Genomic DNA, 24626 nt, shown 5'->3' with positions numbered 1-24626 from the left:
GCCACCGTTGACGAGCACGCAGGAGCCGCGGGCGCGGACCTGCCCGGGCAGGCACGGCCACAAGGGAGCACCGGTGCCTCCGCGGCGAGGCCAGACACGGCCAGGAGGGAGCACCGGCGCTGCGCGGTGAGGTCTCGACGACGGTGGCACCGGCGTCGGCGACAGGGCCCGCAATCTGGGCGGTTCTTCCTCCCGCCGAGCAGTCGAGCACGGACTGATCCATGGCCAACAGCAGCGCGGCGTCTCAGGCCCCAGGGAACAACGTGCGGACGCACCGGTGGCCAGCTCGCCTGAGACCTCGAGCACGTCGTCCTACTTGATAGTCTAGCCCTACACTACATATAGGTCCTCACCCTGCAGCCTCCTCGGGCCTCGGCTACCCCTGGCTCCTGTCGATCTCCAGTCTCCACCACTTAGCACGTACAGGTGCTAGCTAGTGAGTGCCTTGTGCTTGACAACCGGAGCGGTGGCACGCGGGCCAAGCGAAGCGGAGGTGCGAGCTCCGGTGCGGGTCTGTTTTAACGGTGGCGCGGCGCGTGTGCGCGGGTCGACGTGTGCGTGTTGGCCCAGAGGGCGGCGGGCCGAACGGTGGCGCAGAGCTACGGTGGAGATGTCTGGGTTTTAGGCATCGTACATCACAACCTGCTCGGAAACTTCTAAATTTTTTACCACAGCCTCTACATGCGATGACACGACACCTCGACAAGTTTCGTGATTTCCGGACTTCGTTTGCATTTTATATAATTAAAAACACTTTTTTAACAAGTTGGTGGTCATGTTTCATGAAACAGATGTTCGAAATTTCACGAATGTCCCTGCACACGGCCTCAAAATACACTCAAAAACATGAATACCATTTTTTGAATCGCTAAATTCTAATATTTCATGCACCAGCAGTTCAAATTTACTTTTTCGAGAAAAATTCAAGTAAACATAAAAAATTTAAAAAATATACCAAAAAGTCATAGAAAGTTCCAAATTGGAACATGTGCTTCAAGGTACTGTATAAATGCCACAGAAAAATTTTGAAAACAAAAATAAAAAAAAATAAAAATACTTTGCCGAGTGTCGGAATTGGCACTCGGCAAAGGAACCTCTTTGCCGAGTGCCACGCTTGCAGCACTCGGCAAAGAATATTCATATTTTTTTTCATCTTTCGGATTAAAAGAACCCCCCTGAATTTCTTTGCCGAGTGCCCGCATCTCGGCACTCGGCAAATGGCCGCCCCACTTAACCCTAGCGGGCCGGTCGGCCCGCTCCCACTCTCCCTCTCACAGCCGTGCACCCTGGCCCCACCCCGCCGCTGGGGACCACCGACGCCGGGGTCTGCCCTCCCCGGCCGGTGGTGCGCCGTCCCGCCCCGGCCCTGCCCCCCCCCCCCCCCGCTGCCCGACCTCCGCCGCAGTCGGCCCCGCCCCGGCCCCGCTCCGCCGCCGGACGCGGACCCACTGGTGGTGCCCTGCCCCGGCTGCCCCCCGCCGCTGAACCATCGGAGTGGAGGAGAGGAGGAGTAGGGGAGTAGAGGAGAGAAGGGAGGTGGAGGAGGGGAGAAGGGAGAAGGAAGAAGGAGAAGGGAGGATGAAGAAGGGAGGAGGAGGAGCTTCGGCCGCCGGCCACACCCCTCGCCGTTCGTCCCCGCCATCGTCCCTGCCCCTCGCTGGAGACGAAGGTGACCCCGGCACCGCGTCGCCCGACTCCACCGCCACCCAAGGTATAAAGCCCCCCTGGTTGTCGGCCTTCGTGCCTTGTATGTCATTGACGGCCTTCGTGCCATACGTGGATTGTGGGCCTTCATGTCGTACGTGGATGTGTGGGCCTTCGTGTCGTATATATGCTGTCGGCCATCATGACGGCTTTTTTCTTGCAGGTTTTGGAAACCTCCCCGTACAGGGGAGGTTCTGCCAAAATTTTTAACTTATAGTATTATAATTCTTCTTTTGCAGAGCAGGACCCATCGGAGGGGACCCGGAGTACGTAGGCGACCCCGATCGTCGTCGTTGGCGCTGCGGTCCTGCCTGCACAGCGTCGCCTCCCCACTGCCCCGCTAGCCTGACTCTACCGCCACCCTAGGTATAAATAACCTCTCTTCCTTATCGTTGTCGTAGATCGGTGTAACCCAGTTAGGCGTCTCCCGTTCAAAACAGATACGGTTGGAGGTATGCGGATCTTCGCATATCTAAGACCGTATCTGTTTCAGATTGTCCACTTTTTTTGGACAGCCCGCGGATGCATAGATGGGGTAGTTTCCATGTTCTGCTTCGATCCGAGACAGAGTTTCGGCACCACCTCCCTGTTGTTCTCCGGATACACACTCTCCCTTCTAGGACGTGTATCGGGAGAACAGCGGGGAGGTGCTGCTGAAATTCTATCTTGGATCGGAGTAGAGCATGTAAACTAACCTCATCTACGCATCCACGGGTGGGATTAGGACCTATCCTCACCCATTAGACAGTAGGCACGCCGTTTAGATGCAATTGGTGGTTATATTACTCGCTCATGTATATGCTAGAGGATAGATAACCGTGAGTGGATGTACACGGGCCGCCCAAGTCAGGCTAAAATCACCCATAAATGGATGGACAAGACCGAGGGTTTCTTGAACCAAGCATTTGGCAAGGCAGCTAAAGGAGCGAGAGACACATTCTGTCCCTGTAGCGAATGCGGAAACAGGAAAAGAAAAACAAGGAAGATCATGGGGGAACATCTTTGCAAGTATGGATTTACGCCAAACTATACCCGGTGGGTGTTCCATGGTGAAGCCCATCGTACTAGAGAGGAGGTGGTGAGACCACGCTTGGAGGCATTTGATGCTGATGGCGGGGTAGCAGGATGGTTAGGTGACTTTCATGAAGCAACGTTCGCTGAAAGACCTACGGAGGATGAGGAGGAGAAGGAGGATGAGGAGGAGGAGCCAGAGCCAACCGGAAAGGCATTCTACCAAATGTTGTCTTCGGCACAGAAGCTCCTACACGAGAAGGCAATGGTTTCTCAACTGAATGCCATTGGACGCCTAATGGGATTGAAGTCCCAGTACAACATGAGTCGAGCCTGCTTCGATGGTATGTTGGCAGTTATTGGTGGGCTGCTTCCGGAGGGTCATATCTACCGAGCAGCTTCTATGAGTCACAGAGACTCCTTCGTGCACTTAAGATGCCGTATGAGCAGATACATTATTGTCCGAAGGGGTGCGTCCTATTTAGAAAAGATTACAAGGATGTAAAGTACTATCCAAAGTGTAATCCTCTAGGTATGTGGAGGTAGACAAAGGTGATGGCCAGAAGGAGCAGCTTGAGATCCCCATGAAAGTCCTACGGCACCTTCCGATCATACCGAGGCTCCAACGGCTATTCATGACCGAGGAGTCCGTGAAACAGATGACATGGCACAAGAATGGCATTCGATACAATCCTGACAAGATGGTACATCCAGTTGATGGTGAAGCATGGAAAAGCTTTAATCGCAAGCATTGTGACAAAGATCTTGAGCCCCGTAATGTACGTGTTGCGCTGGCAACGGATGGGTTCAATCCTTATGGAATGTTGTCGGCCCCATACACTTGTTGGCCCGTGTTCGCTATCCCCCTCAATCTCCCCCCTGGGGTCCTCCTTCAACGGCAAAACATATTCTTGACGTTGATAATTCCTGGACACCCGGGAAACAAAATGGGTGTGTACATGGAGCATGTTTATTATGAATTGATCAGTGCTTGGAATGAAGGGGTATGGACTTACGACCAAGCTACAAAGAAAAACTTCAAAATGTATGTTTGGTACCAGTACTCCATGCATGACTTCCTGGCGTATGGGATATTCAGCGCCTGGTGTGTCCACGGGAAGTTCCCATGCCCAGTATGCAAGACAACTCTGGAGTTCATTTGGTTGAAGAAGGGTGGCAAGTTTTCGTCGTTTGACAAGCATCGACAGTTCCTCCCTCTTAACCATGCATTCAGACAAGACACCAAGAACTTCATGAAAGGTGTCAAGGTGACCGACCCTGAACCTCAGAAGATGACTGGTGCCCAGGTTCATGCTCAGATAGATGCTCTCGTGGTCAATCCACAGAAAGATAGTCGAAAGAAAGATAATCCAAAGAAAGATTGCTTTGTGGGATATGGTGTCAAACATATGTGGAGTCATAAGTCGGGCTTGGAGAGGCTTCCCTATTTTGATGACCTTCTCCTTCCACATAATATAGATGTAATGCACACTGAGAAGAATGTCGCCGAAGCACTTTGGGCAACACTCATGGACATTCCTGACAAGACAAAGGACAACCCTAAGGCCAGAGTGGACCTGGCAACGCTATGCGATAGACCAAAGCTAGAGATGCTACCTCCAAGAGACAGCAAGCCATGGAAAAGGCCTAAGGCCGATTACATCTTAGAAAAGAAGCACAGGACGGAAGTGATGCAATGGATGCAGACGTTAAAGTTCCCAGATGGGTATGCAGCTAATCTGAGGAGGGGAGAAAACCCAGAGACTGGCCGAGTCTTAGGGATGAAGAGTCATGACTACCACATATGGATTGAGCGGCTTCTTCCATCGATGGTTCGAGGCTATGTCCCTGAGAATGTCTGGAAGGTGCTGGCAGAGTTGAGATTTTTCTTCCGCCATCTTTATGCCAAGGAGGTATCTGTGAAAGTGGTTGAGGAGTTGGAAAAAGTGGCACCTCTGTTGCTCTATAAGTTGGAGAAGATCTTTCCACCTAGCTTTTTCTTGTCGATGCAGCATTTGATTTTGCACCTCCCGTCCGAGGCACGAATGGGGGGGCCCATGCAGAACCATTGGTGCTATCCAATCGAGAGATGTCTAAAGACTATTCGCAAGAAATGTGGAAACAAAGGTAGGATTGAGGCTTCCATTGCTGAGGCATTCATTCATAAGGAGGTGTCAAACTTCACAACAACATACTATAATGAGAACCTTCCTAGCGTGCATAATCCACCCGCTCGGTACAACGAGGACGAAAATGAATCAACCCTTAGCCTTTTCAAAGGGCCACGCGGGAGAGCAAGTGGAGCGACCACAAAGACCTTGAGCTATGAAGAGTGGCGCAAGATCATGCTCTACGTGTTGACCAACCTTGACGAAGTGGAAACGTATCTGGGGTAAGTTCTCAACGAACTTGTTACATACTCCGTAACTTTTGTACATCCAACAACATTGTTCCTTATCAGTGTAGGGAATTTTTTGATGAATCCTGGCATCATTCAAGGCCACCTTCTGACCATGAACGAGAGACCCTTCTTCAACATGGTTCGCCTGATTTCATTACATGGTTACAAAAAAAGGTACCGGCCAACTTAGCTCTTACTAAGTTTGACGTTCCAAGTTGCTTGATTTCATTTCTCTCCTGCTTGAACTTGCAGTGCCAAAGGGATGTGTCTATAAGTGCTGAATTACAATAGGTGGCCAATGGCTTTGACTATAAGGTCTTGTCATTTAACGCTTATGACATGAATGGATATCGCTTCCACACAACAAGGTACGAGCAGAGTCGTCCCAATCCAAGGACCACGAATACCAGAGTATTTACGCCCAGCTTTGATCAGGAGGAGTATTATGGGATAGTTGAAGAAATATATGAGCTCGACTACCGTGGTTCCAAAGCACTTAATCCTGTCATATTCAAATGCCAGTGGTTTGATCCTACAGTATTGAGAAAGTCCCATCAACTTGGGATAGTCGAAACTCGACAGGATTCCTTCTATCTAGGAGAATGCCAGTGGTTTGATCCTATATTGTGGCTCAACAAGCCACACAAGTTTATTATTGCCCATATGCTTGCAAAACCGACCCATGTTTTCAGGGTTGGTATATTGTGCACAAGGTATGACCACACGGTAGATTACCTCGCCCAAACCCTGATGATTACAACTTGAACCCAAACATGCATGACAGAGAGTTCTATCAACAAGAAGAGGGGCTACCAGGGATGCTTGAGATAGACTTAATCAGAGAGATCGAAATGGAAGCAGACGAGGAATGGGTTGTTGACGAGGACGCTGCAAATGAGGTGCATGATCCGAAGGACTTGGAAATGCTTGATGGACTATGACTAGGCAATGACAACGATGAGGATGAGGCTGTTGAGGATTTGGACAATCTTGATAGTGATGACGATACCTATCGTCCAGATAATCCCGATCATGAAGAATATTAGAAATACATGTAATAATATGTTATTTTGTAATTACATTTTCTTTATTTTGCATCTCTTACTAAGTACATCTCGTTTATCTGTACTTACTGGTTTACTCTTTTTAATTGCAGGTGATGGGGCCCACTAGGAGGAGCTGCCCCTCGGTTTACGCCAACCGGAGGGACATGGCGGAGGCGGAGGCGTCAGAGAGGCCGAGGAGGCCGAGAGGCAGGCCTAGGTGGGAGCCGTTGACTAACCACGGGCGTAGCTCCTCACGTGACTCTGTGCACGACGCGACCTTCAGCACACGGTGGATGGGGACGGGGGTCCACGGACGAAGGACGAGGAGGCGGTTCCAGCGATGGAGGACAAGGAGGCGGCGATGGTAGGGGGTTCCACTTCCTCTAGTACATCAAAGCCCTACCAGCGAGGTCCCGCAAAGCTCTCGAAGCGACCGATACCTGTTGAGAGGCGCCCACTGATTGCACCCGAGGGCGATAAGTAAGTAACTTCATATGTTCTTCATTTGATATGTTGAAAATTCATAATAACAACTAATAACTATTGTGGACCACTTGTGTAGGAACTGGGTGCTTGTGGACCAGGCGCCCCCGGCACGCAATGTGAATGGCATCCTGGGACTTCTGTGCAAGGAACACTTCCCTGGCCTGGTTAGGAAAGGAGATCAGGATTGGGAGCCGGCCTGGACGTTCGACCACTATGCCCTCGTGCAGGATGCTCCAGATCATAATGGCATCCGCTGCAGAAACAAGGCAGATCGAGTGATTAGGGAGTTGTGGGTAAGTCTTTATTGCACTACATTCCTCAATTCCTCGCATTCATTGGACATTCTTGAAATAAAATAATGGATACCTCGTGTCTTTATGCAGGACTTCTTTAGAATCCAGGAGGGACAGGAGGAAAGTGCGTATCAGGTGGCTTACGCTTCCTGTAAAAGGCGTGTCACGGACTTGCACTACGAGTCCCGCCTCCAGGCCCACATAGACTACAACGCCAAGTTCCTACTCAGGCGTGTCAACAAAGAGGAGGCAAGACGGATGACGCTGACAAGGGAGCAGTACATACAGGTAAATACAAAACATGAATATTCATTTCTTTTGAGATTAAGTATGCCTAATTTGATCTTCTGATATGTCGTCTACTTGATGTCCTGTAGGCGATTCCAAGCTGGTGTGCCACCCACCCCGATTGCTGGGAATATATTGTGGACACCTGGTTGGACGGGGACTGGCAGAAGAAGCACGAGGAGGCCCGCGACAGGCGTTTGCAGATGCCAGGTGTACCTCACCATCAGGGCAGCCGTAGCCTCAGCAAATATGCAAAGGCATATGTAAGTCTCCGCCATTGCTCTAATCTAGCCGCGCTCAATTCTGCATCATTTCTAACCACATGTTGTTGTCTTTCTCGTAGTTGGATGCACACGGTGGCCAGCCAGTTGGTCAACTCAAGGCATATGCTCTGGCTCACATGGGCAAGGCGACGGCCGACATCGAGTACGACCTAGATGCCCCGCTTGAGGCATACACCAACTCCAGCGTCCACACCCGCCTCTCTTCATACACGGAGGCGGCAAGGTCAGTCCATGGGCCGGGCTACGATCCGAGAACTGAGGAGCGCCTTGATCCTCAGCTCGTGATGAGGGTAGGGCAAGGCAAGAAGCATGGGCGGTTCTAGATTGGCGACATCGTCCTGGACACGGCCTCTACTCCTCCTCTCCACCAGCTCCGAGCAGCGAGCACGAGCTCAAGCGTGCCCATACGCCAACGGCCGACCGTGGTGTCGGCACTCCAGGTAAGCATTCCTGTTTCATTCGTCGTTCTTTGACTTTTACATACCTTACCTATGCATTATTGAAACATTGGGGTCAAATGCTGCAGGCCCAGGTGCAGGAACTGCAGGCCGAGCGAGAGGCCGAGCGGCAGAGGCTACAGGCTTTGGAGGCCCAGCGGGAGCAAGATAAGCGGCAGATGGCCGAGATGATCAAGTTCATGCAGCAAATTGGCCAGCAACAAGGTTGGGCGATCCCACAGACGCTACTTGCTCCAGATCCACCTCCACAACGTCCTGATTCTACCCCGATGAGTATAAGTATGAAATTTTACTTTCTATGCTGAAACTTAGAGAAACCTAGTGAAACCTAGAGAAACCTAGTGGTGGTGGTGGTGGTGGTGGTGTGGTGGTCATGGCGGTGGTGGTGGTGTGGTGTTGGTGGTGGTGGTCACGGTGTTGTGGTGCTCATGGTGGTGGTGGTGTGGTGGTGGTGGTGGTGAAGTGTTGGTGGTGAAGCGTTGGTGATGGCGGTGATGTGGTGGTGGTGGTGTAGTGGCGTATATTTATCTTGCATATTTATCTCTTCTCTTGTCGCTCACGTGTAATCTCTTCTATTTTGTGTAGCATCAATCGGGGGCGGCGTCGAACCACCTCGGAGGGTCGCCGGGATCGCACGTTGGGCCATCCCAACCCGGACCGTCGCCGTGAGCTTCAAATGGCAGCCGTTGTGATATAATGCACTTGTGAACTTTATGAACTATGCTTGTGTGTTTGGACTTTGGACTTGGGAGTCGAGATTGTGATACTTGTATGCTATGTTTGTGTTTGTGGTGGATTGTGATATACATTTGTATTATATATATATTTGTGTGATATTATACATGATGTATATCTTGTTTGCAACGATGGAAGACTAAAAACCAAAAAAAAATTGAATTTGTTCACTTCTTTGTCGAGTGTCATGACACTCGGCACTGGGAATCTGGGAATCTGGGACACTAAGCTTCCCAGCTTTGCCGAGTGCCATGGTCAAGGCACTCGGCAAAGAAAATTCAAAAAAAAAACTGCTTCGTCGAGTGCCTACCTACAGCACTCGGCAAAGAAAATCCAAAAAAAAAACAAGCTTTGCCGAGTGCCAGATGCAGACACTCGGCAAAGCATTTTTTAAAAAAAATAAAAAACACATTTCTTTGCCGAGTGCCGACGCGTGGCACTCGGCAAAGGGGTCGTCACCGTGACCTGGCCGTCACGGTGACTTTTCTTTGCCGAGTGCCGTCGTGGCACTTGAAAAATCTTTTGCCGAGTGCCCGACATGCGGCACTCGGCAAAGAAGCCTTTGTCGTGAAGGGATATGCCGATAGCTCTTTGCCGAGTGCAATTGCACTCGACAAAGCACACATCTGCTGTAGTGTAGCACCAATACCATTCCAGCTCACAGTACTGCTCACACGGAGCGGTGAGGTCAGTTCGGCCGTCAGTGCTGGGTGCGGCACTGGAAGCTGCAACGGAAGATGGGCCGACGCGGTGTTGCAGGAGAGAGATGAATAGGTTGATGGTCCCGCAGCGCATGCGGCGTACCTTTTGCAGCCTACCTAATGCTCTGTTCGTTTGGTTGATAAGCCATGGCTGAAAGTACTGTTGACTGATTTGTTGTGAGAGAAAAATATTATTCGTTGGCTGAAAAAATACGGCTTATAAGTCAAACGAACTTTCGAAATTATCCGTGTGAACATGCTTGCGCTTGCCAACTATCATAGTCCCAGGCGTCCGAAATGGCGACGCTGCCTGCCCAGGGACCCAGGCAGCCGACCGGGACACCTCCAACCAAACAGTTCCCGAGAAATCCAGCACAGCTTGTCATTGGTAATTAAGTTGCAAGTAGTGGATTTAATATCCTAGTCAGTACGCATTTCCTGCTCAAAAATCACTATATGCAAGCGAAAGTGCCCGCTAAATATGGACCTCTTTTTGAGTCGCCTGAATATATAACCTGGAACGCGCACAACAGCAAAACTCTAGGGTATAGTAATAGGAATAGGAAGCATGTCGAACATGCATGTGCAAAATAGCTACAATACAAGAAACAGACCTGCCTTTAAGTAACGTGTCTCCAAGTGAAGGCAAGCAGTGAGCATTGAACGCTGGTGAATATGGATTATTTTAGTTTCTCCACACCGTGGAATTGGTGTAGTGATCGATACGGCCTGGCCTGGCATGGGCTGCTTTGAAACCGTACAGGATTTTGTATCTAACCAAAGTTTCGGCACGGTTGAATCATAATCAACGCTGACTGACATTTCCAGTTCAGCATGCATTATTTAAGGTTCTTACTTAGTGCGCCTTTCCAACCAAGCATCCAATGCAATACTACCTAAACTCCAAGACGACACTATTCTTATTGGCTTCGCCATGCAAGGCTCACGAAATACACAATACTTTGCAATGAAGTAATGCATGTTGCTGGTGAAGGATTAAATTGTACTTAATCCATCCCAAATTATAAGACGTTTGACTTTTTTGACACCAAGTTTGACCACTCGTTTTATTTAAAATTTTGTGCAAAATATCACTTATTTTGTCATGGCTTGGTTTATTAATAAAAGTTCTTCAAGAATGACTTAAATTTAACTATATTTACACAAATTTTTTGAATAAGACGAGTGGTCAAACTTGAGTTCCAAAAAGTCAAATGTCTTATAATTTGGGATGGAGGGAGTACTTGATAAAGAATGGAAATGGTTGGCTTATCCGTCATGTTACAGTGTTTTTCTCTTATAACAAACCAGCGAATAGTACTTTTCAGCCTAGCTTTTCAGCGAAACGGACAGTGTGTGATATACAGGTCGTTGTTTTCCAATGACAGATTCAAACACGTATTCATATTCTAATGCCCTCCTGCAAGGGAATCTATGCTTTGCTGGCGACGTTACTACTTTATTTAGCTGCCCACATGCATTTGTTTAAAATTTTCTTCTCAGAGAGACCCTCCTTTGCTGTGTCGTGTGTCCCCTAGGTCCAAGATGCTCAAGTAATAAGCTAAGTTGCAAATCGAGGGACCCAAACCTCAAACTAGCACACACTGGTCCATCGATCGCTTAGGATACAAAGGAGCGGCACCATTTGGAGAGATCACATTTCACAAGCAACATCAACACATCTCAGCTCCAGGTAGGTATTACTCTACTTTCAACCAATGCAAGAATATAGCATCCTCTTCGTTCCATCGTCCATTTCCTTGTACTCTGCCTCCTGCTACTACAATTTATGCTTGCACCTGTAATTTCTGCGCAGATTCCCATTATCCTCATGTCCTTGTTAGGTGGCCTTGGTCGGCAGATGTTAACTTCACGAGGAAGCGTCAGAAGCTAGCAGAAGCACTGAAGCTTTCTCTCATCTCTGGCCATCTAGATCTAGGCTCAAGCAAAGCTACCACTGCACTGTGCAACCCAGATCTAGGAAGCTCTGGTTTGCATACATTGCAGAGGACAAAAAGACGGTTCAACAGGAAGATGGTAAAAGCAAAAGGAGTAGATCTGAGCTACAGAAACCTCTGCTTTGTATACGTTGCATAGGAGGAAAGGAGAGCTACTGGAGATGGCACAAGCAGCAGCATATCTGAGCTCCAGGTTACGTTACTTTCAACCAAGAACATACTAGCATCCTATTCCTTCTGTTCTTCACTCTTGCTAGGTTCATCCATTTGTGCTCCGCTTTGTACACAATCTGCGTGCTTTCACTAGCAATTTCTTGGGCAATAATAACATGGTCTTTCACCCAACTATGGACAGGTACTCAAGGACCAACACCAAGTCGTGAAAGACGCCGTTTATTCTTCTGTGATTCAAGCTTTGGTATTTTAATCGTTCCAACAAGAAGGCTGTAAGGGTGTTCCTGCAAAAAAGCACTTGAGCAACAAAAAAGCTAAAGGGATACACTTGTTTTCGCAGGTGAGATATCCATATGATCAACAAGTGTTGCATGAGCTTCTGTGACGTCTTTATTAGCACTAGTAATACTGATAGCATGGTGCACGAAAAGGCATGAATGCACTATAGGACAGCAAAAAGAACCAAATAATCTGGTCAGCAAAAGCAAACATTATAGATCCAACCAATTGAATTTTTTTTTTTGCGAGACCAACCAATTGAAACTTGTAGCTACCTTCAATCTAATAAAAAAATGTATATACCATTGTTCAGCATAGTCCACTTCTCAATTTCTGTTGTTCTGACTGGACATTGCAAATTTCATTATATAGGGTTTGGGAAAAAGAGCCGCCTTACACTATGGAAGCTGCTGTGGCATCTGGAATATTGAAGATTGTCGGCAACAAGTTAGTTCCACTGCTAATGAAGGAGTACAGTTCCATAGTGGGAGCGAAAAAAGATCTCCAAGAGCTCCATGGTCAAGTTGTGGAGATCAACAGTTGGTTGGAAAGTGTAGGAGATAAAGCTGTGGGGAATGATCCAGCATTTAATTGGCTCAAAGAGTTGAAAAATATTGCTTACGATGTTGATGATATTGTCGATGAATTCCAGCTGAAGGCTGAAAAACATGAAGCTACTGCTAGTGGTGGTATCATGTCCAAATATCTATGCACAAAACCAAAATCAATTATATTTCAATGCAAGGCTGCTAGCAAGATCAAGGCAATCAAGAAGAAATTTGCTGCAGTTGTGCAACAAAGAAACGATATTAGCACAATAAGAAATAGTTTACCAGTTGGTCACCCTGTTCGTCATAAGAACATGACAGTTGGCGAGATGCCATTATTGCCAAACATTGATGCAGCATCTGTACTTGGAAGAGACAAAGATAAGGATGAGTTAATATCTAAACTTGTAGAAGTGAAAGACCAACAAACAATCAACATAGTTTCTATCATTGGACTTGGTGGCTCAGGGAAAACCACCTTGGCTAAACTGGTGTTCAATGATGGCAACATTATAGACAAGCATTTTGAAGTTAAATCATGGGTTCATGTATCATCACAAGAGTTTGATGTTGAAAAGCTTGTCGAGAAGTTGTTTGAAGCTATTACTGGTGAGAAGTCTGAACAATATCCTTTGCAGCAAATGAGCAAAAAAATATCAGACAACTTGACCGGAAAGAGGTATCTACTTGTATTAGATGATATTTGGACTAAGAACCAATTTCTGTGGGACCAGTTCATGGTGCATCTGAACAGTGGCACACCTGGAAGTGCAATTTTACTCACTATGCGCAGTAGAGAAGTTGCAGGAACAGTAAGATCAACAGAAAAATTTGGCTTGCCATTCTTATCTCCGGGTGACAGCTGGCAATTGTTCCAACAAAGCTTAGGAATGCCCGTGGAATGTTTGAAGTCTGATTTCATAAAGGTTGGAAAAGAAATCGTGAATAAATGTGGTGGTGTGCCACTTGCAATCAAAGTTATTGCAGCCGTCCTCAGTGGAAAGGAGCTGATTGGAGAGTGGCAGGCCATGAGAGACAGCAATTTACTTGATGTTGAGGGTGAAGAAGGTAGTGTATCAGTATCTGCATGCTTGAGGTTGAGCTATCTCCTTTTGCCATCGCATATGAAACAATGTTTTACAATATGTTCAGTTTTTCCTAAAGGTCACGTGATAGATAAAGAGCAGTTGATTGACCAATGGATTGCTCATGATATGATAATTCCAGAAGCTGGTGTTGAATACTTGGAGTATATTGCCCACAAGTACTTTAACTCTCTTGTCCAAATGTCTTTTCTTCAAGATGTAGCTGAAAACAGGTATGGAAGAGTGGAATGCAGGATGCATGATTTGGTTCATGATCTTGCCTTGTCCATCGTGGGTAATGAAATTTCACTTGACGCACCAAACGATGCAACCAGTATCACAAAGAGCTACAGGTATTTTTCTTGGATTAAAAGGCCAAAAAATCTGGTGCCCAAAAATTTTAAAAAGGCTCGTGCTGTATATATGCATGGACGTTGGTATGAAGATTGCACATATGTCAGGGCACTGAAGCATGCAAAGCACTTGCGTAGTGTCATGGTGGGCTATCTTAATGAAGAAGGAGTCAACATCATATCTCAGGTTAAATGTCTGAAATATCTTGTCATGTCTTGTCAAACGCTTCCTGAAGGTATCACAGATGTTTGGAGCCTGCAAGCACTTCATGTAACACAAGGCTATTCAATTCTCGAGCTACCAAAATCCATTGGTAAGCTGGAAAAGTTAAGAACACTAAACTTATCAGGCTGTAAAAAACTAAAGCATTTACCAGAATCTATTGGTGATTGTCAAATGATTTCAAGCATTGATCTTTGCAATTGCATGGAGCTTACAGTGTTGCCAGATTCTATTGGTAGAAATGAGAAGCTGAGAGTTTTAAGACTAAGTTTCACCAACATTGAGAGGCTACCATCAAGTATCACAAAACTGAGAAATCTGGAGTGTTTAGACCTTCAGGGTTGTGGTAAGCTGGTAGAGCTGCCTGAAGGCATCGGCAACATGGTAAATCTCCAAGTTTTGAACCTAAAAGGTTGCTATAAATTGGCAGGAATGCCTGTAGGCATTGGACAGCTCAGACGACTAGAAAAGTTGGGCTGGTTTATTGTGGGTAAGGGAGAAAAGTTTGCAGGAATATCAGAGCTTGCAAATGTATCTAGGATTGGTGAGGAACTAACAATCAGAGGTATTTCACATGTGATGGACCCGAACGATGCACACGTGGCATGCTTGAAACAGAAGACAAACTTACAGAGGTTGGGCCTAGAGTGGATGGCAGATTACACAAAAGAGGTAAACACTGAGTTGGAGCAGGCTGTCCTTGATGGTCTGGAACCACCACCTGGTATTAAAAAGCTGGACATTCATGGGTATTCAGGTAGGCAATATGCAGGGTGGATGCAAAGTCAAGTTGGTGGTGGAGTACAGGGCCCTGCTCCCTTCCCATTTTTGAGGGAGAAGTGGCTATGTAATTTGCCGAACTTGAAGCATCTAGATGGGCTTGTCGAGCTACCTTGTTTGGAGGAGCTTCGGCTGCTAAGGATGCCTTCTCTTGAGAGCATAAGTGGAGGCCCATTTCCTTCGCTGGTGAAGTTGAAGATGGATCATCTGCCTTGTCTGGGAGAGGTGTGGATGGTACCAGAGACGACCATGCCCGATGTAGAAGATGGGGGAGGCTGCTACAATTTAACACCTCACTTGGGACAAATCCGAGTTGGTAGCTGCTTAACAGAGTTAGAGATCAATCGTTGTCCTAAATTGGAGGTGATGCCGCGCCTTCCTCCGTCGCTGCAGTGCTTGATCTTGTGGGGCAGTGAGCAGGTGCTGCAGTCACCAGGCCAATGCCAGGGGTCTTCTTCGTCCCCCAGTTTTAACAAACTGAAGAAGCTTCAACTATGGGATGTGACAGGATTAGGATCTGGGCATGGGTGGGAGCTACTGCAACACATGACGGCACTCGAGTCATTGGAGATTAATTTCTTCTCTGGAGTGCAAACCGAGGTGCCTGAGAGCTTGTGGAGCCTCACATCCCTCCGGTCCCTGGAAGTGTACCGCTGGGATAATATCCGCATGCTACCCGAGTCGCTTGGGCAACTCCGGTCTCTGCAAGAGTTGACCATCAAATTCTGCGATAGCCTGATCAGCCTCCCCCAATCAATGGGCCAACTCTCATCCCTCCAGGAGCTCGTAATACAATCATGCGTAGCACTTCATCAGTTGCCCGACTGCCTCGGAGAACTCTGCTCTCTCCGCAAACTCGAGATTAATTATTTGAGGGGGCTGACTTGCCTTCCACAATCCATCTGCCGCCTCACCACCTCTCTTCAAGAGCTCAGAATCCACGACTGCCCGGGCATCAAATCCTTGCCGGAGGGGATAAAGGACCTCACGGCTCTGAAGCAATTGATGATCTACGACTGCCCTGATCTGGAGAGGCGCTGCAAGAGAGGAACAGGGGAGGACTGGCACCTCATCTCCCACATCTGGTCTTGACGGATGAATGAGGTGTGGCCGTGTGGGGAGGATTTGGCCAGCGACTGCATGCTACTGCTTAATCGGGTGAGTTTGTTGTGCTATTTTTACCTGTATCTATGAGCAGTCCCCCTGTTTTCATGTGTACATTCACTAGAGAGCCAATTTCCTAATTATTATTTTTTATTAAAATATGGTTTGATTTGTGGAATATTTTGGACGAGGATGTAGTTTTGACATTTATGGATTTGCCTATTATTGCATTGCAGCCCACTGCACCTGGGAGCTGGGAGTCCTTGGTTTCAAATGATATGAATTCTCTACGCGCCTGTGTAGTGTAATGCTTCGATCTTCGTCACATAGGAGTATGGGATTTCACAGAAGAACAGACGTTTGTGTTCTGTTGTTCAGTTAACATGATGGGCCTGCTTTGTCGTCTCGTCAGTCACAGTTCTTGGCAGCCAGAAGCTGAGGTAGCGCGCAGCCAGTGAGGTGGAACTATATATATTGCGACTTGCGAGTGATGCGTGATGATGGGTTTTTCTTCTGTGGCACTGTCAGTGCGAATGTGATGGAAATATGCTGAAGCAACCTACAAATATTGCAACTTAGGAGCAAGATGGCAAATATTGCAACTTAGAGATGGTCCTAACTTCAGATGTGATGTGAGAATGTGTCACAATCTTCTGTTGTATATAAAATTTATTCTGGAGAATGCTTCACATGACACATTTGTGTGCTAGTTGTCATGTTCAGAAAAGGAATATTGAGCAGTTTTAATGTTTAGAAAAAAGAATATAAAGTAGTTCAAATCTGTAAGCACTACACGTAGTTATGATTGGTTTGCTTTAGTAATGGCTCTGCAGCCGATGCAGATGCGACAAAACAAGAGAAAATTTTGCAGTGCTTCATTTCTTGAATAATTTGAATGAGGATGTAGTGTTGACTTTTAAGTACTTTCCTGTTAGTGCAGGTCCACTGCACTTGGCAGTCCATGATTAGCCTCAGTCAAGGTGAAAGACCTGCATGGTTGAAAAAAAGTAAATGAAGATCTTAAGGCTATACGATGTAAACAAATTCGTTTCAGTCTTTGTGCTCTTGTAGCCCATACCAGTGGTGGACCATTTTTTTTTAAGACGTCAGAAAAAGTCCCCACCTAAATAATTTTTCACTGATACCGGCGAAGCCGTGAATGGAGGGTGCCGAGCATCTAATACGGAGATATACCCTTAAAGGTCAGAGAAGTACATGATATGTATCAATGTAAGCAGCCCAAAATGCTACGGCCTACAGGGGCATCCTCGAGCTCTGCTTTGCAATGAACAAATGCTTTAGTTACTTACGCTGCACTACTTGCATGTTGCCTGTACTCAGGCCAGCGGCTGCAAATTTCCTTTGCTACTTACCTGAGCCGTGAAGTAAAAAGTAAATTGTTGCACTGCACCATTCATTCTCCACGGGGTATGGAGCATTCAGTTGTATTAAGCGGACGACTCTGCTTTGTCAGGCACACCCAGCGTTTTGATCAGAATATGCAGCGTTTGTTTGATCTCCTTTGCATATGAAAAATTCAGTTTTCAGAACGACAAACATTTTGTTCTACTGTACAGTTAATATGTGGAACTACTAGGAGTGATGCACGATGCGTTTTTCTTCCTTGCATGGTTTCAGCCTTGTATCTTGAGTTTTACTCGGCTTGTCCTTGCATGATTTCAATCTGGTCCACCAGGCTCGTTTGGCTGTAGGTGCGCTGCATTGCCATTTGTCAAACTGATAACACACCTTTGCAGGCTTGCACAAAGTGTGCACTGCGCTACTAGCTGCCAGTGGACACCTCGGAAATATTCCAGCGCCATGGGAGTGCGAGGGAACCGCTGCCTGGCCGTATCCATTGGCTATGGCGTGCCCCCCTGCCGCTGGGCCTGCGCGTGCGCATGGTGACGCAACCGCACGCGGCGGGCAAGGGACGTGCCCGCGGGCCTTGCCCAGCACTCCACCCGGCGTCGAGAGCATGCAGCGGCAACGGCGACGGCACAGCAACCCGACAGTGGCCAGTGCGCGCAACCCGTTCGACGGTAGGTGCGCCATCTCGTCATCGCCGAAAGCAGCGACCTTCATTCTTGCTTTGACATCCAACAAAGCAAAGCGTGTGCAGTCTTGGCTCGCTGGTCTACGTGCATTGCATCACAACTCCGCGGCGGCGTCCTGGAACCGGAAGGTTCCTCTTTGCTTGTTGGGCCCCTCCATCCTGTGGCATGAACCATTCATGGAAGACCACATTTTTTTCTCCAAGTTCTAGCAACCCCTGTTCGGCATGCACACTTGCACAATTCAACACCGAGTACTATGCTCTTTCTTGACGCGCGTTTCCAGCTCAAAGTCCTTTTTTTTCTTTTCTTTTCACTCTATCTTTGCACTTCGGGGCCATTCGCCTGGTGTGAATTTCAGCCGGAATTCACTATTCACGGCTGAAATTTACTGTTTACTCTCTCACAAATTCCTTCAGATTCCTCCAAATTCCTCTAAGCGAACAGGGCCGTCGGCAAAGACTCCCTGTTCGCTTGAACTTATCAGTCCGGCTTATCAATCATGATATAGTATTTTTATCTCACAACAAATCAGCATCGATCAATCACTCTTGTCTCTGCTTGTCTCTTTGTTCCCTTGAACAGTGCAACACGTCAACTTTTGCAATGACGCTGGCCGAGGGGGCGGGCGTTAGCGCCGTGACGCTGGCCGACCTGGAGCGGACACGCCGCCGACCGGAGGCAGCGCGGGCATGCAGGAGGCGAGGGCGCAATGGAGAGAGCCAGGGAGAAGCGGAGGGGGCGGGCGTGCGTGGCGCCGTCGCTGTCGTGTAGCTCGCTGGCCAGGCGGGGGGTGCAGCGGCAGTGGCTGGATGGCCGGTGCGGGGATGGATGGGCGAGGAACCTCCTGGAAGGATCCGGGGACGACGGGGGCGGCCTGTATTGAGGGTTGATTTCGGTAAAGTTCGAGGGCTTTTTAAAAAAACTGAGAGGAGGCTGGATTGCGGGTTGATTCGACTAAAGTTTGAGGTTTTTTTTTGAAAAAAACCAGGGCTCGCACGATCTGGGCCGTCCGCGCGGCCGATCCGATAGCCGAGAAAAGCGGACGACGTGGCCACGCTGCCTGACCCTCTTTTGGGTGCAAGATTCCTATAAGAAGATTTCCTTTTCTTTTTTGGAATATACAAAAGGATCCTTGTACATGCACACAAATGGTCCTAACTTATAGCGGGTGCATGTGTGAGTAGGCTAAAACTCTGAGGCCCCGTTTAGATCCAAAATTTTTTGGATTTTGACAACTGTAGCACTTTCGTTTGTATTTTGTAATTAGTGTCTAATTATGGACTAATTAGGTTTAAAAGTTTCGTCTCGCGATTTCTCACCCAACTGTGCAATTAGTTTTTTTTCGTCTATATTTAGTACTCCATGCATGTGCCGCAAGATTCGATGTGACGGGTACTGCGCAAAAAATTTTGGCAACTAAACAGGCCCTGAATTGAACTCTGGTTTCAAGTACATGCACATAGATGGTCCTAACTCCTGATGTGATGTGTGAATGCTTCACATGACACAGTTGTGTGCTAGTTGTCATGCTTAGAAAAGGAATATTGAGCAGTTTTCATGTTTAGAAAAGGAACATTGAAAAAAAAAGTTATCATATTTAGAAAAAAGAATATAAAGCAGTTCTAATCTGTAAGCACTACATGTAGTTATGATTGGCTTGCTTCAGCAATGGCTTTGCAGCTGATGGAGGTGCTACAAAAAAAAAGGCAAAATTTTGCAGTGCTTCGTTTCTTGAATAATTTGAATGAGGATGCAGTTTTGACTTTTAGGTACTTCCCTATTATTGCAGGGACACTGCACTTGGCAATCCTTGGTTAGCCTCAGTCAAGGTGGAAGGCCTGCATGCATGGGTGAAAAAAGCAAATGAACATCTGAAGCTGTATGATATAAACAAATTCGTTTCAGTATTTCTGCTCTTGGAACCCATGCAAGGAGGACCATTTATACGAAGTCGATATATTAAAGATACGAAGGCACGCCGAATCGGCGGCCTTCCAGGGTGTCCACGTATGCTTTTTTTATTTGGTGCGTTAGATAGAGATTTCACGGCTCAGATGAGATAGATGAAACAACTGCACCCATTAAATGAAGTACGGCTTCCTGCTGATAGTACGCGACACGTAAATAGACGATGACGTCTGGCAGAGGACGGCGGATTCTCGACATGCATAGTCGGTGCCTAACATGGTGGTCGGTACGCATCCTCGCATGCCGCTGAGGCCTTGCCTGCATGCATGCAAAAGCTGCTGACCCACGCATGCGAGTACTCGAGTGCATGCTGCTGTGGGGCCTCGCTTGCATTGATGCATGCATGAGCTATCTGTTGTCCATTGAAGCCCCAGCCCAGAGTGCAGCTACCTGTTTCCACCGAACCAGCAGTACAGGCCAGGCGCACCGAGTCCATTCCCTTTCCCTGCCGCATCCCTCCCCCGTAACCCTCTCCATCCTCACGCCTAGATCCGGTCCACTCCCCCTCCCTTCGCTTCACCTCCCAGCGCCGGCGGTGGCCAAGTAGAGGACCGACCGGCCAAGCCATCGTGCTCCCGAGTCCCCGGCGGCGGCGCGGCCAGGCCAGCGAGCTCGGCGGCCCCTGGCGGCGTCGCGGCCCCCCACACCATAGCGGCGCGACCGGCCCCGAGGGTGGCGCGGCGGTCGTCCTCCAACAGCTGCCGCGACGGTCCTCCTCCACACCGCAGCGGGCGAGCGTATCCTCCCTACCAGGGCCCGCGACGGCGCCCCTCCCTGACTGGCCATGGCGGGTCCGACGGGGCAGGCAAAAGGGCGGATTGCGGCCAGATGCGTGGCCCCCCCGGCGTCGGCGCGACCAGCCGCGTGGCCCCTGGCGTCGGTGCGGCCAGATGCACGGGTCCTCCGGTGGGGAAGGGGATGGGCCTCCCGAGCGTATCGCGCCGTCAGTCCGTCGCCCCTCCGTGTCACCCGCGTCCGAGAAAGCCAGCCACCACCGTGTCCTTGCGAGCTTCGAGTGGGATGACGAGCAAGCAAAGCGACAGGGTGCATCCTTTCCTCCTCCCTAGCTCGACCCCTTCCTATGTTCACCAGATTTAATATTTGTGCCCCTTCATCTCTCCGTCAAGCAAGAGCCCATGGCGAGAGCTTGGATGGTGAGCAACTGGACAACCGCGTCACCTGTGTTGTGTGACCTGCGCGACCCCATGGCGAGAGCTTCTTTGGTGAGAAGACCTGCAGATAGGTTTTTTTAATTCTTTTATTCATCTCTGATATTGCCGTGAATAATTTTGAATTGCAGCTCGCAATTGATGTCTTTTCTTTTCTCTTGTTTGATGCACACAAATCCGTCAATCAGCTCCTAAAGATGCATCAGAATTTTTAATTGCAGCTCACAGTCGATGCTTGCTTCCTTTCCGTAGTATCATATTAGTCTATACATATTCTGTAACTGCTGCCTAGTAGGTGCTCGATGATACTCCCTGCTGGTGCTCTGAACTGATCTCCTCATATTGGCTTCCTTTTTCTGCACTCATATTGGAGAACAGTTTTGAATGATAAGCAAGCAAATTTTCTATGCAGTTTTGATTTAAACTTTTTATGCTTTTTCTCTCATACGATGTGCAATGAATTTGTAAAAGAAATTTCTTCTTCTGATTTTTGGCTGCAGGAGATGCGGCATCATGGTCTTGGTGTGCGCTGATGGCTGAGGATCTCCTGGTGGCCATGGAATATGTATCTGCCGACGAAGGCGAGTAGAAAAACACTTTTCCCCTTCCTACTAGTAGTTTCTAGTGGTGGTATATGTCTGATGTGCACGCATGATTCAATGTCCGTGGACCTTGCTGGCTTGTTTCTTCCTATTACGGTTTCTATGCTTTGTTATTCAAAACTTTCTGTGATTTGTCTTTACTGTTTTTATTCTTTTCCTTGATATGATGCGCAATGAAATTGAAGTCTTAATTTTCGGTCCGCCCCGAGCAGTTCCCTGCCACCCCGAGAGACCAGCAGCTGGATCCACCACGAGTTCGCTCCACCATGATCGATTTGTTCAGCGTCTGATGGAACAGAGTATGTAGCTGGCTATTTTTTTGGCGGTTTTGTTCTGTGACCGCTATTTTTCGGAGGACATCAAAGCTGAGACTTTTGATGCATAGAAATAGACTTCTTTTCATCCAAGCTGAGACTTTTCTACGCTTATCCTTGATATAGTGTGTATTCAAATCATGGCTATCAAATGCATAAAAGCTAGGAACAATTTTTTATGCATATTAATCAACAAGCAAACTGATGTATTTTTACGACAATTGTTTTTCCATGATGTTTTTATCTGATTTTTGGTTGCAGCCTTGTATGAATAGGTGGTTTGCAGAAATGAAGAGCTACCAACGCAGGCAAGCATGCTTTCTGTGCAATTGATTTTTTTTATTTCTATGCTTTCTTGAGCCAACCGTGTAAGCAAGAACTCATTTAGAAGACTTGTATACATTGTTGGAGCACATTTTATATATTGTTGGATCACAATTTTATACATTGTTGGAGCACATTTATATTTAATGTTGGAACACATTTCCATACATAGTCACGTGCACATATATATATATGGATCTGCCGACGAAGGTGATCTCTCACGTTATTTTTCTATGCACAATTGTCATATGTCCACCACACAATCTGTTAAATCGATTCCCTCGGCAGCATGCAAGACCTTGTGTGTTAAATTTTTTATGCTTTTTTATGACCGTGTGTCTATGTGATTTGAATACAAATTGTGGCATCCGGTGGCAGGCTGGCAGCGTCCATCCCATCTCTCGAGTTCGAGTGGTTGGCGGTGACTATTTTGGCTGGCAACTGGAGGTACGAAAATATGGCGTCCATCCCGCCGACGAAGGTGATCTCTCACGTTATTTTTCTATGCACAATTGTCATATGGCCACCACACACAATCTGTTAAATTGATTCCCCAGCACCATGCAAGCCCTTGTGTGTTAAATTTCTTATGCTTTTTTATGACCGTGTGTCTATGTGATTTGAATACAAATTGTGGCATCCGGTGGCAGGCTGGCAGCGTCCATCCCATCTCTCGAGTTTGAGTGGTTCGCGGCGACTATTTTGGCTGGCGACTGGAGGTATGAAAATATGGCGTCCATCCCATCTGCCTGTAGGTGGCGACGACCTTCTGACGCTCCTCTTTGTGGTGGTGGCCGTGGCGCCCCTCTCCGTGGTGATCTCCACCCCCAATGGTGGAGCACGGCCCCACTAGGTGCTTGGGCCTTGAGATCTACTGCTTGGCGGTGATGCAAATTAAAGATATGAAGGCACACCGAATCCGCGGCCTCCCAGGCTGTCCACGTACGTTCTTTTTATTTGATGCGTTAGATAGAAATTCCACGGCTCAGATGAGATAGATGAAGCAACTGCACCCATTAAATGGACAGTAAGGCAGCACTCTTTATGGTCTCCATCAGTTCTCAGAAATTTGAATTTGCTGAGCATTTCGATAAACAACTTTTCATTATACATCATACACTAATCTGGTTATTATTATCTGACCAGTGGCCCACATGAAGGCGGCTAACTGGTGTACTTATCAAGTCATGCCACGTGCAATCATTCGAAGAGAAACAAAATGTACAAAGAAACCTTACAAAGGGTCACTTGTGTTGGTATACTTGGATGGGGCAAGGCCATTGGAGGGACTTGCAGGTGGTCGAAGGTGCTGCAATCAGGGTTTCATAGCACTTGTCACAAATCTTGTACGGTGGTGAATAGTAGGAATAGAAATTTGAAGAGAAAACAAGGTAACCCTCGGCTGTTTTGTAATTAATGTTATGATGAACGATCCGCTTCTTAACGTGCAACAGTCGTCTTAGATAGATCATAGATGTGCTCGCCTACTCGGTGGGGGGCTCTAGCCAGGGGATAAGCTAGGGTTTGTAAGGAGAGGGTGTTGATTTGGTTACGTGGGCAATGAGTGTGATTTGTGGTGATACTGGTGCCACTTAGCTTGCTGAATAAGCACCATTTGGTTTGTACGGCTGGGCTGCGTGCCCCTGAAACCTTTGGCTATGTATCGAATAAGCACCATTTGTTTTTTGGTGATACTAGAGCCACTTAGATCTGCCGAATATAGTTTATCATAGCACCAGCGGAATTGGCAGAGCCTGGCTTAGCCATTGGTACCATTCACTCGGCGCACTTTAGCTCGCTTAGCTTTTCCTTTGAGCACCACTGGCCTTTTGTAATGGTGGAGCGGTTATTGGTCCTGGCGCAGTCCACTATTTAGTCTGGTGCGGAGACCAATAAAAGGAAAGCGGTAGGATATTTACACGCACGAAACGAGTAGTATTCGAAGCCATTCCCTAAGGTATCCAGAAATTCACTAAGTTTGAAAGCACTGGACATCTTCACTTACGCAGGGTGGGTCGACAGCAGGTGAACACATTTGATGCCTCTTCTTCATGTTACCATCAGATAAAAACAAATCAGGCAGGTGGACACATTTAATGCCTCTCCTCCTTACCATCAGTTAAAAACGATTCACCGACCATGCAGGGCCATTTGTACTTACACATGCATCCATGCATCTAAGACACGGCTTGGGTTGTGTGCACGTTGCTCCCAAGATGGTCGGTGGTTTGGGTTGGTTGCCATTACTACAGCTACCATAATTGCATCTGCATCCATACTT

The 24626-nt window shown here is 47.7% G+C and overlaps 2 protein-coding genes and 1 long non-coding RNA gene across 7 annotated transcripts; all 3 read left to right on the top strand.

The window, feature by feature from the left end:
• Positions 1–5889: 5889 nt before the first annotated feature.
• On the top strand, positions 5890–7836 carry LOC136487870 (uncharacterized). Its single transcript, XM_066484976.1, has 6 exons — positions 5890–6015; positions 6273–6343; positions 6725–6941; positions 7032–7229; positions 7319–7492; positions 7573–7836. Exons 1-6 carry the CDS (start codon positions 5890–5892, stop codon positions 7834–7836), a joined length of 1050 nt encoding a protein of 349 aa, XP_066341073.1.
• Positions 7837–10841: 3005 nt separating this feature from the next.
• LOC136486097 (putative disease resistance protein RGA1) lies at positions 10842–17004 on the top strand. Of its 4 annotated transcripts, XM_066482880.1 has the most exons (6): positions 10842–11100; positions 11224–11558; positions 11721–11879; positions 12191–15965; positions 16148–16543; positions 16852–17004. In XM_066482880.1, exon 4 carries the CDS (start codon positions 12219–12221, stop codon positions 15897–15899), a length of 3681 nt encoding a protein of 1226 aa, XP_066338977.1. In that variant the 5' UTR covers positions 10842–11100; positions 11224–11558; positions 11721–11879; positions 12191–12218; the 3' UTR covers positions 15900–15965; positions 16148–16543; positions 16852–17004. The 4 variants fall into 4 exon arrangements, with proteins under 4 accessions (XP_066338977.1, XP_066338976.1, XP_066338974.1 ...); XM_066482879.1 differs by lacking the exon at positions 16852–17004 and having other exon boundaries at positions 11252–11558; positions 16148–16793; XM_066482877.1 differs by lacking the exon at positions 16852–17004 and having other exon boundaries at positions 16148–16793.
• Positions 17005–20748: 3744 nt separating this feature from the next.
• On the top strand, positions 20749–23645 carry LOC136490112 (uncharacterized). 2 transcript variants are annotated; one of them, XR_010767522.1, is made up of 6 exons: positions 20749–21159; positions 21606–21686; positions 21920–22006; positions 22283–22329; positions 22724–22826; positions 23492–23645. It is a non-coding gene; the product is annotated as an uncharacterized lncRNA (long non-coding RNA). The 2 variants fall into 2 exon arrangements; XR_010767521.1 differs by lacking the exon at positions 20749–21159 and having other exon boundaries at positions 21372–21686.
• Positions 23646–24626: the final 981 nt, after the last annotated feature.

Source organism: Miscanthus floridulus, chromosome 10 (genome assembly GCF_019320115.1).
Source record: "Miscanthus floridulus cultivar M001 chromosome 10, ASM1932011v1, whole genome shotgun sequence".
In the NCBI taxonomy this organism is placed as follows: domain Eukaryota; kingdom Viridiplantae; phylum Streptophyta; class Magnoliopsida; order Poales; family Poaceae; genus Miscanthus; species Miscanthus floridulus.
This window is presented reverse-complemented; position numbering and strand designations above follow the sequence as displayed.